Raw genomic sequence first — 18,073 nt, 5'->3', positions numbered from 1 at the left:
CATCGAACAATTGGAAAATCGAAAAATAAAAAAAATTGGAAAATCGAAAAAAACTAATAATTTAAAAATTGAAAAGTTAAAATTGTGAAATCGAAAAACTGAAAAATCACAAAATTGAACGAAATATCCAAAAATTAGGAAATTAAAAAATTGAGAAACAGAAAAGTCAAAAAAGCAGAGTCGAAAAATCGCAAACTTAAAAAATCGAAAAATTGAAAAATCAAAAACCTGAATAATCCAAAAATTGAAGAACTGAAGAACTGAAAAATCGAGAAACCGAAAAATCTAGAAATTTAAAAATTAAAATATGGAAAAGTTGAAAAATTGAGAAATTGAAATATAAAACAATCGAAAAATTGAAAAATTTAATGTATAAAAATTAAAAAACGAAAATCCAAAAATAAAAAATCGAAAAATCTAGAGGTCGAAAAATCAAAGAATCGAAGTATTGAAAAATATCAAAACTGAATGAAATATCCAAAAATTGAGAAATCGAAAAACCAATAAAGCGAAGTCGAAAAATTGAAGAACTCAAGAACTGAAAAATCGAAACTTTGAGAAGTGGGAAAATCAAAAATAGATTAATTGAGAAATCAGAAAACTGAAAATTTAAAGTCAAAATTTTTTCATTGAAAAATTTAAATACTGAAGAACTGAGAAGTCAAAAAATCGAGAAATCGAAAAATCTAAGATTTAAAACATTGAACAATTAAAATATCGCAAAATTTAAGAATCGAGAAATCCAATTCAATTTAAAAATTGAAAAATTGAAAAATCGGAACATTAAAAAATAGGAAAATCCAGAAATTGAAAAGCTCAAAAGAAAAAAATCGAGAAATCGAGAAATCCAAAAATCGAAACATCGAAAAATTCAAAAACTGAGACATCGAGAAATGGAAAAATCGAAGGATCGAGAAATTGAGGAGTCGTAAGTCGAAAAGGAAAGTTAAAAATTGAAAAATTGATAAATTGAACAATCAAAACAACGAAACATCTGAATTCGATAAATTGAGAAATTAAAAAATTGAATAATCGAAAAATTTTAAAAAAAGAAAAACTGTAAAATCGAAAATTAAAATTAAAAAATCTGAAAAATTGAAATATAGAAGTATTGAAAACTCGAGATATCCAAAAACCTAGAATTTTAAAAAATGAAATATTAAAACATCGAAAAAAAAAATCGAAGTATAAAACAGTCGAAGAATTGAAAAATCTAAAGTTTAACAATAAATTGAAAATCCAAAAAGTAAAAATCGAGAAATGGAAAATTTGAAGAATGGAAGAATTGGAAAAGCCCAAAATTGAAATATTGAAAAATTCAGACATTTAAAGTTGAAAAATCGAGAAATCGAAAAGCCGAAAAATCTCAATAGCGTATTTATAAATCACAAGATCAGGACTATGCTATCTTTTTAAATTTAAATAACATTATAAATTGCAAAATGTTCATTTTTTTCCAAAAATCTTGACGTCCAAGGTGAAAACTCAACACGGATGCATAAACCGTAAACGGAGGATATAGTATTGTAAAATTTGGAGATTGCGTCATTTCATTGTTGCTGACAAATTTTGGTGAGTGTTTTACCATTTGATAATACAATTTGAAATGTAAATTTTGTCATTCGGAAACATTATGTGTTAAATCGTTAAGATTGTCAAGAACTTTGTTCACTTATTCGTTGTAAAGTCCAGTGGTCGAAACGGGTTAGTTCTTCGTAGTGGATGTGTATCAGATCAACTCTAACGAATGTCGACTTACAAATAAATCGCTTAAAGCCGATATTGGCCTGAGTGTGGTTTGGTCTGTAGATCAAACAAGTTCTCAGGCGACGAAAAATTGCATGTGGAGGGAGACTTCGGATTACAAATCGTGCCAAGAAAGTAATAAATTTATATCGGTGTAATAAAATATTTGGGAGATGGATTTTCATTCAGATGGATTAAAATTATCATAATCACTATTGATATTAATTAACACAAAATGGCGCGCAAATTATCAGTTGATTTCATTAATAAATTCATAGAAACCTATATGGGATTTTTTCATGCCTTAGAAAATTAAAAAGTAAAAAATACAATAACAAAAATTTTAAAATGCGATTTACGAAAAACTAGTTGACCTGTGCAAAGAGGAAAATTTTGGCAACGCTGACAAATATTACATCTTAAAAAAATTAACACTTGAAGAAGTGCTTTCGGCGTAGTATTTTTGATGCTGGCGTGAACAAAATACTCTGTGTCTGTGTCCGTGTGCAGTGCGCAAAGAGTACGCACATGTATCGCCCTGCTCTTCAACTGTTAAAATAAAGGCGCAAAATGGGTTGGCGTTTGCCTTATTTTGGCATCTTTTAATGACTGTGTGGCGGAGCCTTAACTGTGCAGATCTAGCCGAAAATCCGAAAACCAGATCACTGTGTGTAGGGCTAGCATAACGGAAGTAATAAATCATCCCATCGGTTGAAGAACGTTGGGTCGGTGCACTGATGTCGGTGTTATATCCCGAGAGGGGCCCAGTACAGAGTACACCCAATAAAATGGAACAGACAAAATAAAGCTTCAAACATGATTATTTTTATACTAAAATTCTGAAGTTTATAAACTGCACATTTTATTTATTTATTTATTTATCTTGTTTTCGAAATATAGTAAACATTTCAAACAACGTCTGTAACTTATTTTAATGTAAATTATATTAATGTGGTTGACAAAATCAGATGTAATATTAGTGTGATTTTGACCTTATTCTAGATTTTATTACAGCAGAATGGCGTATCATTTTTAAATTTTAAAAGTTACGGAAACTAGTTCAAGAAACAATTAGTTATCTCGTATTTTTGGAACAAAATCTACCAAAACATCGGATTTCATCAATTGTTTTTCATAGAAACAAACTGTCTTCAAAGCAGCCTTTAACAACCCGATATTACAAACATGCGTTTTTTTTCTGTCTTGTAATTATTTGTAATGTCAACGCCGAAAGTTTATGTCATTCTATTATTTACTTTGAATATGTATTTTCATTTTGTGTTAATATTTTTGTAACACCACGAATCAAAATTTTACTAAATCTTGTAAAACTAAACAATTATACCAGTTTAAAAACCCTTGGAAAGTTTCTGTCAGTCTTCAGATATAGTCAAATAAAAATAGGCTTGACGCCTATTTGAATTTGACATTCATTTAAATACAATTCTTTCGTATCACGTTACAACGCGTTGCTTCATATTTTTTATGTCAAGTATATTTTCATATTTTGTACATACATGTCTATACACATTACTCCTTACGGAACAACGTTAATTATGGATTTATGGATAACTCCTCGTATAAGAGCAGAGTGAAGGGTGTTTGCCTTTGCTAATGTTTGATGGCGCCATCTGAAGTAGAGTAAAATAAACCTAATACGTTCCGCTCACTGTAGTGAAAATGCGCGTTGACGAAAAATTTGTCCCACGCCCCCTGGATTCCTTGTCCTAACTGCCCATTCACAATGGACATAAGGCATAACAAGTACATAAGCTTACATAAATACGTAAAATTGAAACTATGGAAAACGTGTACCCCTGTTCACAGTGGACGAACGTAATTCTTATGCTTATGACCGTTTTACGTAATCCTTGTGTGCGTACACAAAGTTGAAATAAATTCAACTTTGTGCACGAATTATGTCAAAATTATGTTAAAATCTAGGGACTTTTGAATGCTGCTATTGAATTCCCTTTGACAGTTGGCACTTGGCACTTCACACCTTTGATTATATTATATAAATTATAATCAAAGCTTCACACTGCGAGTCTGTTCTGTATTGCGAGTTGTCAAGTTCGAATATCGTATGAAATTGTAGGTTAGATATTTTGATTGACTCAGTTTGAGGTTAGCCGTTTCTATGCTTAGCTGGGAGTTATTCCGTTCTGCGTTTGCGCAGTTTAACAATTCTTACAGAATTCACTGTGTCCACTGTGAACGTAGATAAGCATAAGCCAGACACAAACCAAAAACGTAAATTATGTTATGCGCTCGTTCTTATGTCTTATGTCCATTGTGAATGGGCAGTAAAGCTCACTATTTAGGCGAAGTAAAATTTGTATTAGGTTGTCCAACTATAATATACTTAAACAATTGTAATATCTATATAGATAAATCATTCAATTTAAGGCTGGAAAATGTTTCAGAAGCGTTAAACCCATCAAAGCACTAGAGCAAGGTTATTGTCTTTTACCAACCCTTTTAGTAATCTTAGAAAAGTGAAAAAAGAAGTTGGAAGATATGGAAATAGGCTGTTCACAAAAGTCGAAATTTCCATTTCTAAGAAGAGTAGGCGAGCAGAACGAACTGATGATTGAGAATTAAAGATGAGATGCTAGATGTGGCATGCGACAATAGTCGTATGTATAACCCCCATTCATATAAAAACAATGTTTAAGTGAAATTTTAGTGTTTGTTCCTTACATATGAAATAAACACTTACAAAAAGCCGAATAACGGTTTTAAATAGCGTAAAGTTTTATGCTTTCTAAGAAATGGAGACCGTTAATTTGATCATTGCTACTGAAAACTGAAAGTATCGGCAACAATGTTTATATTTCTGGCATTTTTTAACCTTTAATTCAATAAAACATAACCTAACGAAAAAAGTTCAGGTAATTTTTATTCTTCTGCATCGAATACCAACAAACTCACTAGCAGTGTTGGGCAGTATCTATATACTTGTATCTAGATAAAATCGAATTTAAGCACAAAATTAATGGTGTAGATACAGATACATTTTTTATTTCACTTTTTTTTTCAGTAGTTATTAGTTGAGTCATACTAGTAGTAATTTTTGACACTTCATGTTGGTGATTTTGGTCACATAAACAAAAATAGAGGTAAGAGGTCCACTAATAGTGTTCTGTCACGGAAATTTTCATATTTTAAATACCATCATTTCCTACATTGTAGCCTTCAGTATTTATACATCTTTAAATATAATCCTGAGGGGTAATAAATCTAAGCCATGGTAAGATGGTATTTTAAAAATCATAAACCACAATTCACTATTCATTGCGTTTTACTCTTGTCGGGGTAATGCATTTTATCTGTGTACCTGCGCAAGCCGGGTCCGGTAGGCCCGCTGGTTGTATTTGTGTTATTAAATAAGAGTAATTTTAATAGTAAAAATATTTGTTTAAGGTATGTTATTATTTTTAGAAAATAATAATTGCGTGTTACATAAGGATTAATTTTTTCAATTAGCACAAATTAGTTTTGTAATCGACTAATTGAATGTTCAATACATACATTTCTCTCGCATAAATCGCATATTTGTTACTGTTTTATATCTTTATTTTTCAGACAAATGTAGCATCTTTTCCTGTTGCCACATGTGTCATTTCTTCACTTTTTCATTGTTGGACCTAACGCGAGGCGGGCTTGGCAGGTCCGTTTTGCCCTAGAATGTGCCGATTATGTTTAAGTGTAAATCTTGGGCAACAAAATTAATATTTTTACAACCCTCGGTAGAATAATTTATCGTGATATATTCTCAGAAATCGTGAAACGAGATTAAAATAAAATGAGTTTCAACAAAAATCTGAAAGTTTAAAGTTGCACTCTGGTGATTCCGGCCTGCCAGGTAGCCTTTGATCCTATAAGGGGTTTAAATACCTTTCTAAGAAATTGTACTTATTTTGCCTTAAACGGAACCAGCAATTCTTCCTAAAATATATATACCAGCCGCACCGGAATAGACGATTACCAGACATGGTCATAAAAACATCGTTAAGCCCATATTGAGGAATAATAATTGATGACAGGTTGCCGACAACAGATCTTCAGCACAGAATATTCAATTCCCGTATTCTTTTGAAATATTAATTTTAATGCTGGAGATAATTATTAGATATACTCGAACACAATTTGGACACTGTAGTATGGGAATAAAAACAAAAAAAATATTCTTTTTAAGCGCACGTAATAAATATTGCACAATTTGCGACACATCAAATAGCGAAACGATGGCCTATTTGCACGAAAAAAGAAAAGATTTTTCAGTCTTGAACAACTATGCTACAATAAAATGTTTATTTTTTAAATTTAATACCACGGGTGTTTAGTAGCGGAAATCAAATTCTGACACCAAGAAGAAATAATTTAGGTGACAATACGTTCGAAATGTTGTTGATTTAAAAAAAAATCATTAAACAATACATAAAAAAATACATAAACATGTTTTCAGTTATTTTATTCGCCAAAGCTTCAAAAAGTATCTGTTTTCTTGTATCTGTATCTAGATACTTTTATCTTCCATATATCTATATCTGTATCTAGATACTTTTAAAAGTATCTGTCCCCAACACTGCTCACTAGATTTTCATGGCCAACCCTACTATATAAAGATCGTGAACGGATAATAGAAATACTTACGGTGCTATTTGAATGGGGGGATTACACCGACACAGAGCCTCCACGAAGGTGTTAATAGCGCTTGGGTGACAATCCTTTTGTATAATGTGGGTACCAGAAGTAATAAATGGTAAAATTTCTTGCACCAGTATGTTCCTCTGGTCCTCTTCCAAAATTTCCCATATTCGTGGAAAAAATTGCAGCCACACCTGCTCCGCTAAACTAGTATCCATATGACACAACTGAGCCGCAGCAACCAAAAACTGATCCGTCGTCACATTTCGTGAAACCTCGATAAACTCGTAGTGTTTTTTGATCATTTTGGAAATAGTCTCGGCGCGATCAATCGGTTTCTCCTCAATCGTGGGATTCGATTCGACGTTCGACAAATCCAAATCCAGTACTTCCTCTTTGATTTCCGTTGACGTGTAAAATTCAGGATTGTCAACCTGCATCGAATTAAATTCTTCTCTTTTCTCGGCCGAATTAATCACAGATGTAATACTCGGTAGAATGCTACTTTCGTGTGCCATTTGTATACTAGAGTCAGCCGAAGCGGTAACCAGAAGTAACTCTATACACTGCTTGATCCAGTAATGCTGACCTATAGCTTCCCAGTTTTGCGAACACACGATGTACAGAAGTCGATCATGAAGCCGACAACGCATGGATTCGTCGAAGACTTTGAAAAATTTGGAGCGTATGTGAGGCTGATTGCACCGCAAACCGGCTAGAAAAGCCGGTTCTAATTTTGACGTCAGTTCGGTGGTTTTAAGATTGACGTCCCTAAAACGAAATTCTCAAACCTGAAAGTCGGTAACAAAATCGTGTCTTACGTGTAGACGTAGTTGACGAGTTCGAGAAACTGGGCGTTCAGGTCGGCATCTTCGGGGAATCGTTTTTCAACGTACTGCATCATTTTCCCCAACAGGATTGATTTTTCTCTCAAGCTTGGTGCCTGATTTAGAGTGACTACGTTTTTGCACTTCATCCATTCCTCGAGCATTTTGGTGATGGCTTTCATCACTTTTATGTCTTGAGTTTTCTCGATTAAACCGACTAGAATGGTACCGATGAAGGTCTTGCGCATTTCAACGCCCATTACTACGACTCTGGTCTTGACGAGATCCAAGCTCAAGATTAAGAGTTCGCTGTTGACTGAAATTGTACCTTTAGTAAGAATAATAGCACACTCGAAATAAAAACGTACTTGCTGCGTAATCTGTGGAGGTTGGTTGGAGGTGTTCTTTGGCTAATCGATGCAACACTCTCATGAAAGGGGTGATTAGTAAATCAATATAGGAATGATTGTTGGCACAAGCAGCCTTGAGGATCATCATTGTTCCAAATAAGGTTGAAGAGTTGGCTTGGGCGTTCTTTTCAAAATTGTTCAAACCCTCGAAAATCACTTTACCCACGGTTGAGTATAGAATCTCTAATTCCTCGTATTTACATGAAACTGAGGTGTTTGAACGTTCCGTGGGAAATAGTGACATGAGTTTTGTGAGCAAGCCGTGCACCAGTTTAATAATTTTATTATTCGTGGAAGTTATGCAAGCACCTGGAAGTAGCCGGTAACAAATGAACTGACAAATCGTCGTCTGAGAAAGTATTTGATCCGCAGACCAGAGCGCTCGAGATAAATATTTTGTGTTTTTGCAACGATTTGTTTAAATGGTAGCCCCAACTTTTCTCTACTAGGAAGTTCGCCCAGGAATCCGATGAAATTTCTGTAGCGTTACAACTAGTTCGATGTTTAAGTGAAAATACATGTTAAAATTGGTACGTAATTGTAATTGCAATTTCACAAAAGGATAAATATTTAAACAAAAATGAATCACATTCGACGCCATAGTGTAATCAGTAAAATGTGTAAAACTTCAACTATGCGTCAACACGTATTATTTTTGTTTTATTGCATGTAAACCCAACACTTGAAAAATGATCTATGGTACTCTGACCTACTGGTGCTAACCTTCGCAATTCACCAAGAAATAGAGACCAAATAAATTAAGCAAGTGAAGCTTAAGTACTGCAAGAACAAAAAAACCTCGTAGGAATATAAAATAGATGGAGGAAAAAATAGAGACGAGAATTCATCAAGTCATAAAAGAGCTAGGATCGGTGAAAAAAGAAAACTGGCAGCTACGCAAAATGGTTGGTAGAAAGACAAGAAAAAAATCGAATCATTGGAACGAGAGATAAGGGAAAACAATCTACTCATCAAAAGCGTAACAGATGAAGAAGGAGAAAGAGAAGACGGAACGAGAGGCAATGAGTTAAGAGTAGTTGAGAAAATGAGAATGGTAATAGACCCTGCTATACATCAAATATAAATGAAGTTAGAAAAATGGGGAGGTATAATACCGAAGAAGTAAGAACCTACAGTAGCTTACGACGACAAAACGACGAAAAGATACAACTGTGGATAAACAAAGATTTTAAAAGAGGCTAGAGAAAAGGGTCATAACTCTACCCTAAGATAGAACAAGCTAGACAACAAGCTAGTAGTTAACAATGAAGTATATGAAACACGGGACCTTCAACAGGAGGAGAAACGAGAAAATAAAATAGAAATAGACAGAAGCAGGAAGATAAAAATTGATCGAAGGCTTTTTGACAGAACTTCTATCGCCCCAATAAATCTCGCGTCTTTGAAAAATTTAAAAAAATATTTTCGGTTTTGTTTTCTGATAACTTCTCCAAAGTAAAAACCAGTGGCGTAAATAGCACTTCCGCAGCTTTTGTGACTTGAATTCTTCAGTTTTTCGATTTGCAATTTTTCAAGTTTTCAAGTAAAAATTTTTCAGTTTTTCAGTTTTATAACTTTTGAATTTTTCGATTTGAGTTTCTCGAGTTTTCGATTTTTAATTTTTCAATCTCTCGATATTTAATTTTCAATTTTTTGATGTTTCAATTTTACAGTTTTTCGACTTTATATTTTTGACGATTCTATAATTTTTCGATTTTACAATTTTTGGATTTTCCAATTTTTGGATTCATTATTTTAAGTTTCAATTTCTCGTTTCTTCAGTTGTAAATCGAAATTCTTCGTTTTTCCACTTTTCGATTTTGCAATTTTTCGTTTTGTTAGCTTTTTGTTTTTTCCGATTTTTTAATTTTTCGATTTATCAACTTTCCGAGTCAAAAATTGCAGATCTGTAAAATTGAAAAATCGAAAATGAAAAAAACGAAAAGGTATAAAATGAAAACTGAAAAATCTAAAATTTGGGAAACAAAAATTTGAAAAACTGAAGAAACGAAAAATTGAAAAATCGAAAGATTAAAAGTTGAGAAACTTCAAGATCGAAAAAGTGCAAAATCAAAAAATCGAAAAAGTGCAAAATCAAAAAATCGAAATATTGTAAAATCGAAATGTTGAAAATTAAAGAAATCGGAAAATATGAGAATTGAGAAATCCAAAAATTGCAAAATTTAAAAATCGGGGAACTGAAAAATCAAAGATTGAAAATTGCAAAAACTGAAAAATGAAAAAATTGTGATATCAAAAAACTGTAAAATCGAAGAGAAAGGAAAAACGAAAAATTGTGATATCAAAAAATTAGTCGAAGATAAATAAATCCAGATTTCTCTAAAAATTATAAGATTTGATTTTCTGAATTATATTTTATGATGATAACCCTTTTAAGTTAAAATAGAGATATGCACGTAACGTTAAAGTAAATGTAAAGAAGCCTGTTATGCATTTATTTCAAGTAAATATTTCCATTATAAAATGTTGTGATGACGTCATCAACATTTTTGCAAGGACACATATCAATTGGGATAGATCTAGTCTCATACTGATAATAATAATGTACTCCCAAATTTTCAAACTATAAAGTGCATTGATAAACTACAAATGTAGTCATAATATTTTGCATGTTTCAGAGGGGATTTAGTCGCTAAAATTTTGAGATTACGTCATCAATTTTTTGGGAGGGTATGAACGAATAAATTTTGATTAACGATTTACCACGCCTACGATAACCTTAAAACGTTTGGAAGATTTCAGAGCATTCGGTTTTGCAGTTTCAAAGTGAAATTGCAAAATATTGTTATACAATTTTGATTTTTTTTTACAAAAATCTGGATGTCTAGGATGAAAACTCAATACGGATTTACACCCCGTAAGCGCGGGAGTATTTTATTTTATATAAATATAAACAAATTTACTATTGTCAATTTTGGAAATAACGCCATCAAATTGTTGGTTGGGATGATTCGCCAATTTTTGGTTGGCATTTTACCATCTACATGATAGTCCCATTATACATGCAAAATTTGACCGAATCAGTAATTTCCTGGTTTCGAAGATTATCTGTATAAGAAAAATTCGGACAGACGGCAGACAGACAGACAGACAAACAGAAACGGAAAACCTATTTCTTTATACTCTAAGGGTCATGAAGTCGGAAAAACACAAGAGTAGGGAGCCGGCGATGGACTCGATTACCATACTTCCTTAGCTTATACTCGAAAAATAAAAAGAACTGTAAACCAAAGATCACTCGGTGAAGACATGCTAGGAAAACAGCTCAGAAAAATAAAAAAGACGAACTATAAACCAAAGAAAGACTATTAGTCATAGAAGCGAAGTGGGACAAAAATAACACCTGGACTATAACATACGCACCAAATAATAACGCAAAAAAAAAGAAAAGGAGGAATTGTTCCAATTACTACAAACCGAAATCGAGGAATAGCGAACACCGTAATAATTGGAGACCTCAATGGGGGAGTGGACAACAAGAACGAAGATATCCAAAGATACATGGAAAAAAACGGAGAACAGACAAAAAACGACAATGGAGCTTAAACAATACATCTATGTGTAGAAAACGACCAAATAGCACCAAACACAAAATTTATACACAAAGCCATACACAAGTACACACAAAAAATCTCCACAACAAACAAAAAAATCCATAATAGATTCCTTCATAGAATACAGAGAGAGTTGGAAAACGATGTAAAAGCCAAAACACCGACAGAAATAGAAAACGACCAGTATCTGCTGTACATGGAAGTGATTATATGTAAAAACTGAAAATCGAAAACAAACAAACGAAACGAAGAAAAATACTAAAAGAAAAGACCAAGAGTTATAGATTGCAAGAAGACGAAATAAGACAGGCAGATCAAAATAAACTAAATACATACCAGATCAAGCAAAGTCGACAATAAATTGGATTTAGTAGACAAATGGACCTATAAAAAGACAATATAAAACCAGCAGCCAAAAAAAGCTGTGAACGCCAGAAGTGCATGATAAAAGAAAAGAAACAAAAATGGAACAAATATCTAGCGAAGAAAGAAAAGGAAAACTATATCTTATAAAACAATCAACAAATACGTAGTCAAATATGCGAAGAAACAGGCATGGAGAGAATGTGGAACTAAAGTGAAAGAAAACTGGGTATGTAAAAACAGCAAATGGGAGTTTTGTACAAGATTTTGCACAGATCTATTCGGTAGAGGCCGAGAGTACGATAAAGAGGCAAGAAACTAGTGATATGGCAGGTCTGGTGGAAAGGAAATACTTAAACAAAACATAAGGTTAGAAGGTAAGGCCAAGATAAGAGTTTTTCTGTTTCTAACGGTCGATGTGACGGGAACTCTTTGTCCTTAGGCAACCAAAAGACAGTCCAGATAAACGCAGGAAACAGAAAGATGATAGAAAAACTAAAGGAGACTTTGAAAGCAATAAAGAAGGAAGAAAAACCAGAATGGGATATACTGAGAAGATAAACCAAATATGTGAGGTACTAAAAGAACTCCTAAAAGAAGTCAGACTCATAAGGAAGGGCCAAAAAAATACATGGAAGATATAAACAACTAAAAAGAAAAAATTAAAGAATGTCCGATAGGCTTGAGAAAGTAGAAAGTAAACTAGAAAATGGAAAGGAAGGATAGAAGAAATAACACAGTAAAAAAGAGTAAATTTCGAAGAGCAAAACCTCAAGGAAGGCGTAACAGCGTTTCTACATAACAAAATAAAGTCAAGGCGAACATAATAGAAGCTGCTCAGATCAAAACGAAAAGAGAGCAAAAGACAATAATGGTGAAACTGGAAAACGGAGAAGTTAAAATGAATTCATGGATGCAATATCCCAAATGAAAGACACTAACAAATATTTCGAAGACGATATGACCAAAGAAGAGAAGAAAAAACAAGCAAGACTCAGAGAAACAACAAAAAAGCGAAAGAAAACTAGGAAAAATGGTAAAAGTAGGATATCAGAAGCTGACGATAAACGGAAAGATCTGGTTGTGGTACATAAAAACAGGAAATTAGTCGCAAAGAACTGAAACCAATGATTAACAATAAAATTAATAGGAGTAACGAAGAAACACTGATGACGAACTGGGCAAAGAGTGTGGAATAGGGTATTAAGGGTAAGAATAGGAGGAAAAACGTGAAAATTAGTACGTGCAACATAAAAACATTGAATGGAGAAGAACTAGAATTGGTAAAAGAAGATATGATAAAAATACGACAAACTCTTTATTAAAACGACGTAAACAAAATATGAACATACAACGACGAATCCACTGAATTTACAACGAAAGGACTAAAACAATAGTGAACTAAGTACAATACTTAGACCACTATTGTTTTCAATTGTCTTAGATGACACTGTAGAAAAAAGCAGAGGAAAAATCGAGAGTTTGAAAGTGGAATTCTGAAAGATGGGGAATATAAAACTCCTAGAACTGTTATTTGCCGATGATACAGTGATTGTGGCCAAATCAGAAAAAGATTTACAACAAAATGTAATCGAAAGCCAAAAAGAGCTAGAAAAAATAAACATGGAAATAAATGTAGACAGACAAAGGCGGCGAAATGAATTGAATAAGTCAAAAGCTACAACTATCTGGGAACATCAATAGAATACAATGGGACAATCAACAAAGAAATAACAGAGAGAACAGAAAAAATGAGAAGATTATATAACAGCATCAAGAAACTATTAATTGGGAAAAATAAATACCGGAAGAAATAAAGAAAGAATCAGTGCTAAGCCGTCACTATTTTACAACGAGAAAGAAAAGCAAAGTCCAGGCAACCGAAATGAGAGAGAGTCACCAGTAGGCAACGAACAAAGTCCTTTCGACAAAAAACATAGCCATGACAAGAATTCACCGCTTGTTCATTTAATTTTCGATTTTGCTTGAATCTTAAACTGTAACTAACACCACAGATTGATGTAAAATCTTTCTTCACTTGGTGGCGACCGTGGTGTCCTGAATTAGAAATTTAAATTTCGCGCCAAAAAAAACACAAAATCACATTTGAAAAATAAGAAAAATTCAATCCACAACGTAGGTAACAAACCAAGTTTTAAAATTTTAAACCTTCAGCTTAGTGTAGGGGGATTTGAATGCAAAGGCAGTGTAGATAGAAAAAAAGATCACGCGTCAGCTCACTGCTTGTTTGATGTGAGTGAAAACACTGGTTAAAATTAGTACCCAATTGTAATTGTAATTTCACAAAAGGGGAATTGTTTAAACAACAATGAATATCATTCGACATCACAGTCCGGTCCAACGAGTGTAATAATTAGTGTAATATCAGTTTATTAATGATTTTCTAATCCAAAAAGTATTAGAAGTTTGAAATTTTGACGGCTTTTAAAATTCTATGAACATGTCTAATTTTGGCGTAATGTTTGGGTTACCACAATACACAGAAAAGATGACAATGTTGCTCGAAACGGCTACATCGTTGCGATAGATGCGGAACGCTTAAAGTCGAGATTGGCCTAAACTGGTCTATAGATCAACCAAGTTCTCAGACGACGAAATTCTAACTTACCTAATCCTCGTTGTAAAGGTTTAAAACTGGCCAAAATCTGATCCTTCTTCAACACCGTTAACAAGTAAGTCAACAACTCCAACGCCGTGCAAACGTTCCCGATATTAGGATTAGGAGCTTCAACGGTCAGAAGAATCTTATCGAAAAAGGCTAGTTTCAAATCCACCGGTTGGGGCCAAATATCCGGTTTTAAAGCAGTTTTCAAAAGAATAACACACCGCCGGGATAATAATTCACCGGGACTACTAGCCGTAGGATTCGCCGGATTTTGCGGAGTCGAATCGTTAACTTGACACGCTAGTCGCAACAAGAAATTTAACACAGTGTCAGTGTGCGCCCGATCAATCGGTTTATTTACTCCGGGTTCTTGTTTGATCACCGGCGTTGGCGAGTAAGAAGTGGACGGCTGCATCATAGCCAACCTAAAGATTTTTTTAGTCAACTTAAACTAAATAGGTGTCAATTTTGGCCTACCTTTTTCGCTGTCCTTCCATTGGATCATCAAAACTCATGCGCTTCGTTGGAACATTATCCACAACCTCGGTCGTATCAGCGTCTTCTTTAATCCCATACAATTCCCACTTTATTATAACTTCGGCAAGCTCCACAGCCAATTTCCTGTGTTCTAAAGTAGCCGTGGGGCTAAACCCTAACCTTTGAATCGAATTCACCATGTGCTGCACCAAATGGTGTCTCACCGGATAATACACTTTATAATGTTTGACCACCAGTTGCAAAATGTGGAAAAGCTGTTGCATCGAATGTCCTTCATCCACGATAATCTTCTTGGTCCAATGAGTCAACATAGTGTTACCCTCGTCCATCCTCAAAGGCATCGACGGAGTCAGAATCTCCAAAGCTTGTCTCACGACATTCCTAGCTTCCAAAGCGTGTGCTTTCAATAAACTGTGAAACACTTGAAGCACGATTTTCCGGTGTATGGCAAACTTGTCGATGATATGTGAAAGCAGCAAATGGCCATGGTAACGTGTTGCTGGGTCCACACAATTTTCAACCAACAAACAAGGCCAGGCGAAAGTCATCAGACGACGAAGTTTGAAACCTTGCGTTTTATTATTAGCGTCATGGTCGTGTATGTGTGGACTTGCTTGTTCTACGAGAAGACAAGAGAACTGGAGCAGGGCGATCCTGACACAATCGGCTGAAGGGAATGGGTTATCTGGGTCTATTAGTTTGTTTATGAATACTGAAACGACGTTATCTGGGTTGTCTTGATATGGCATTGGAGGACCTCCCACTAGTTTGTTGGTTTCTCCTTTTTCAAAACTGACCGCGAAACACGGAATTAAAATTAGTTGCAGAACTTTGGACTTGAGCTCTTGTGACATGGTGTTTGTAGGGAAAAGTTTGACGAAGCGGAAGAACGCAGTCCGCTTCCATTCAACTGTGTAGTTTTGGGCGACGGTGTTAGCAAGGAAATCTTTCAAAAACTAAACAACACAGTTAAAACGCTATTCAACATCCACGACAGTCACTTACCTGAAATTCTGGTATAAACCTGTGACACATACACCGTAATAATTGAAACAACAAATCCACGTTGTTCGGGTGGTAGCAAAAATAGTGTAGTAGAATTTTCACCAATAACTTCGGTTCTTTCCAGTGAGGATACTCCAAGTTGTCAACATTTTTGTGTCTTTCTTGGTATGCATCATCACACCAAATTTGTCTAAAAGCTTCCACTAACTCCGCCTGTTCTGATAACCACTGATCGTCAAATTTGATCAACAAGGATATAATCCTAATACTTTGATATTGTAGTTCGTTTCGATCGGGCGCCGTTAGAGTGTAATTTACGTGAACATTAGCCAACGCCATGGCAATCAACCTCTTCACCATACTATTCTGAATGTGATCTCTAAAGGGCTTACCATCTTTGTGTTTGATTAAATACTCCAAATACCGACTAAACTGCTTATCTTTGATGTAATTATCATCCAAAAACATTTCAAGCGTTTCTGCGGGGTAACGCAGCAGAAACTTCATCAAAATATCTCTAAATGGAGAACTAGCTTCAATCAACATCGCCTGTTCCGTTTGGAGAATCAACTGACACAACTGACCAATAAATTTCGAAGAAGCTGCCGGCGTTTGGTGGAAAATTCCAATAATAGTAACAATCTTTTGCTCTTCGTCTCCTTTCTTAGAAACTCCAGTTGACACCTTATGCGTATTAGTCAAATTCTCCAGAAGCTGTTTCAACAACTCGAGCAACTGTTCGCATAAGTTTTCGTTGAAAGTCAGTGGGAACAACTGAGTTAGATACGACAACATTTTCACGCCGTTTAGGGTCAAGTTTTTAGCGTCTCCCAAGGTCAGTAGGAGCGGTTTAACCGTTTGGTAAACCAGGTCTTTATTAACTTGATACCCGGCGATGAAATCTCGCATGCACTCGAATGCGGTCTGTTGTAATTCCGCGTTCGGTTTTTCTAAAGCTTTATACAAGACTTGGAAAATTTGTTCTCGTACTTCTTCTAAGTAATGGCAAGCTGCCAAAACGCGAAGGGCGCTTTTGCGTAATGGGATGAAGTTCGTTATGTTTTTGTAGCAAGAAAATGTGTTTAGTTTGGAATCTTCGGTGTTGCATAGGGAAAGTAAATCCACGATGAATAAGTTGTGTTCTTTGATGGATAAGTCTGTTAAAGAATTAATCGACGTTAGCAAACAATGTTTTATTGAGAGGGAGTTCAATTTTCCGATTGAGTGTCGAAAAAGGCTGACAAAATTTATTGCTAGTTTTAAATAAAAAATTGGTGAAGCTTCCTCATATAGAGTTTACTGTTTGCACGACTAATAACCTAATTTGAGGTAAATTTACAGTTTTTGATAGTAGATTATTTTATTGTAAACGTCTTTCGCATCATAAGTGGCCTAAAAAAATTAATCTTAAAAAAATTACTTATTAATCAAATATTTGTATATTACAGTGACACTTATAATTTTGCAGAATTAACAGTCTGCATTGACATTAAACTCGCGAATATTTTTCCTCTATTGTTATATTCGTATTTTTTCTTTATATGATTTTTGAATATTTTCTATTTTCTTTGCGATTTTTATTTTCTGATAACCTCTATAAAGTAAAAACCAGTGACGTAAATAACGCTCCCACAGCTTATTTGACTTGAATTTTTATTTCAATTTTTCATTTTTTGTTGCTTCATTTTTTCGATTTGCATGTTTTTTAGTTTTCAAGTTTAAAATCTTCAATTTTCAACTTTTCAATTCAATTTCTACATTTTGCAATTTTTCGATTTGAGTTTCTGAAGTTTTCAATTTTTAATTTTTCCATTTCGTTCCAGTTTTTTATTTTCTTTATTTTTACCATTTTTCAATGTTCCGATTTTACAATTTTTTGTTTTTTCAATTTAAATTTTTTCAATTTTTCGGTTTGCAATTTTTCAAGTTTTCTTTTTTCTTTCTTCAATTTTCCTATATGTAACTCATTGAATTTTTAGATTTTGCAGTTTTTCGATTTAAAGTTTTACGAGTTTTCTTTTCATTTTCAACTTTTAGATTTTTCGGAGAAAGTACGAGTTATTCTACGTACAGTCCAAAATTATTGAATAATAGATTGACTTTATGTTTTTTTATTATAATATCTCGTTCTTTGCGCCAAAAAATGTTTGAAAGAAAACTACGTATATAAAGAAAAAAACAAAGATTAAGCCCCACCCACCCGTCCCGATCTCAATTGTGATGAATTTTTTCAATATTTCTCTAAAAAATTCTACCAGTTTAAAAACATATTCCATATGGCAATTTCTTGTAGAGAAATGAGGATGTTGCAAACTAAGCTTCGCCCTTCAGCTCATAATGAATATAATATTCATCACAATTGAGAAGGGG

General features: G+C 33.9%; 1 protein-coding gene across 3 annotated transcripts in view; it reads right to left on the bottom strand.

Annotated features, from left to right (window-relative positions):
* The window catches only part of Nipped-a (Nipped-A), a 66,007-nt gene that overhangs the window by 27,642 nt on the left and 20,292 nt on the right, over positions 1 to 18,073 (bottom strand). For all 3 annotated transcript variants that reach the window (XM_064068839.1, XM_064068840.1, XM_064068838.1), the window contains exons 12-17: positions 15,704 to 16,860; positions 14,678 to 15,654; positions 14,204 to 14,625; positions 7,595 to 7,945; positions 7,221 to 7,542; positions 6,406 to 7,170 (exon numbers count right to left, since the gene is read on the bottom strand). In XM_064068839.1, the coding sequence (XP_063924909.1) occupies positions 6,406 to 7,170; positions 7,221 to 7,542; positions 7,595 to 7,945; positions 14,204 to 14,625; positions 14,678 to 15,654; positions 15,704 to 16,860 (3,994 nt within the window). The remainder of the gene's footprint in view (positions 1 to 6,405; positions 7,171 to 7,220; positions 7,543 to 7,594; positions 7,946 to 14,203; positions 14,626 to 14,677; positions 15,655 to 15,703; positions 16,861 to 18,073) is intronic.

Source organism: Zophobas morio, unplaced genomic scaffold (assembly GCF_036711695.1).
Source record: "Zophobas morio isolate AGI-343-1 ecotype UQ-CSIRO unplaced genomic scaffold, CSIRO_AGI_Zmor_V1 ptg000030l, whole genome shotgun sequence".
In the NCBI taxonomy this organism is placed as follows: domain Eukaryota; kingdom Metazoa; phylum Arthropoda; class Insecta; order Coleoptera; family Tenebrionidae; genus Zophobas; species Zophobas morio.
The sequence above is the reverse complement of the archived record's forward strand: the minus strand, read 5'-3'. Positions and strand labels throughout refer to the sequence as shown.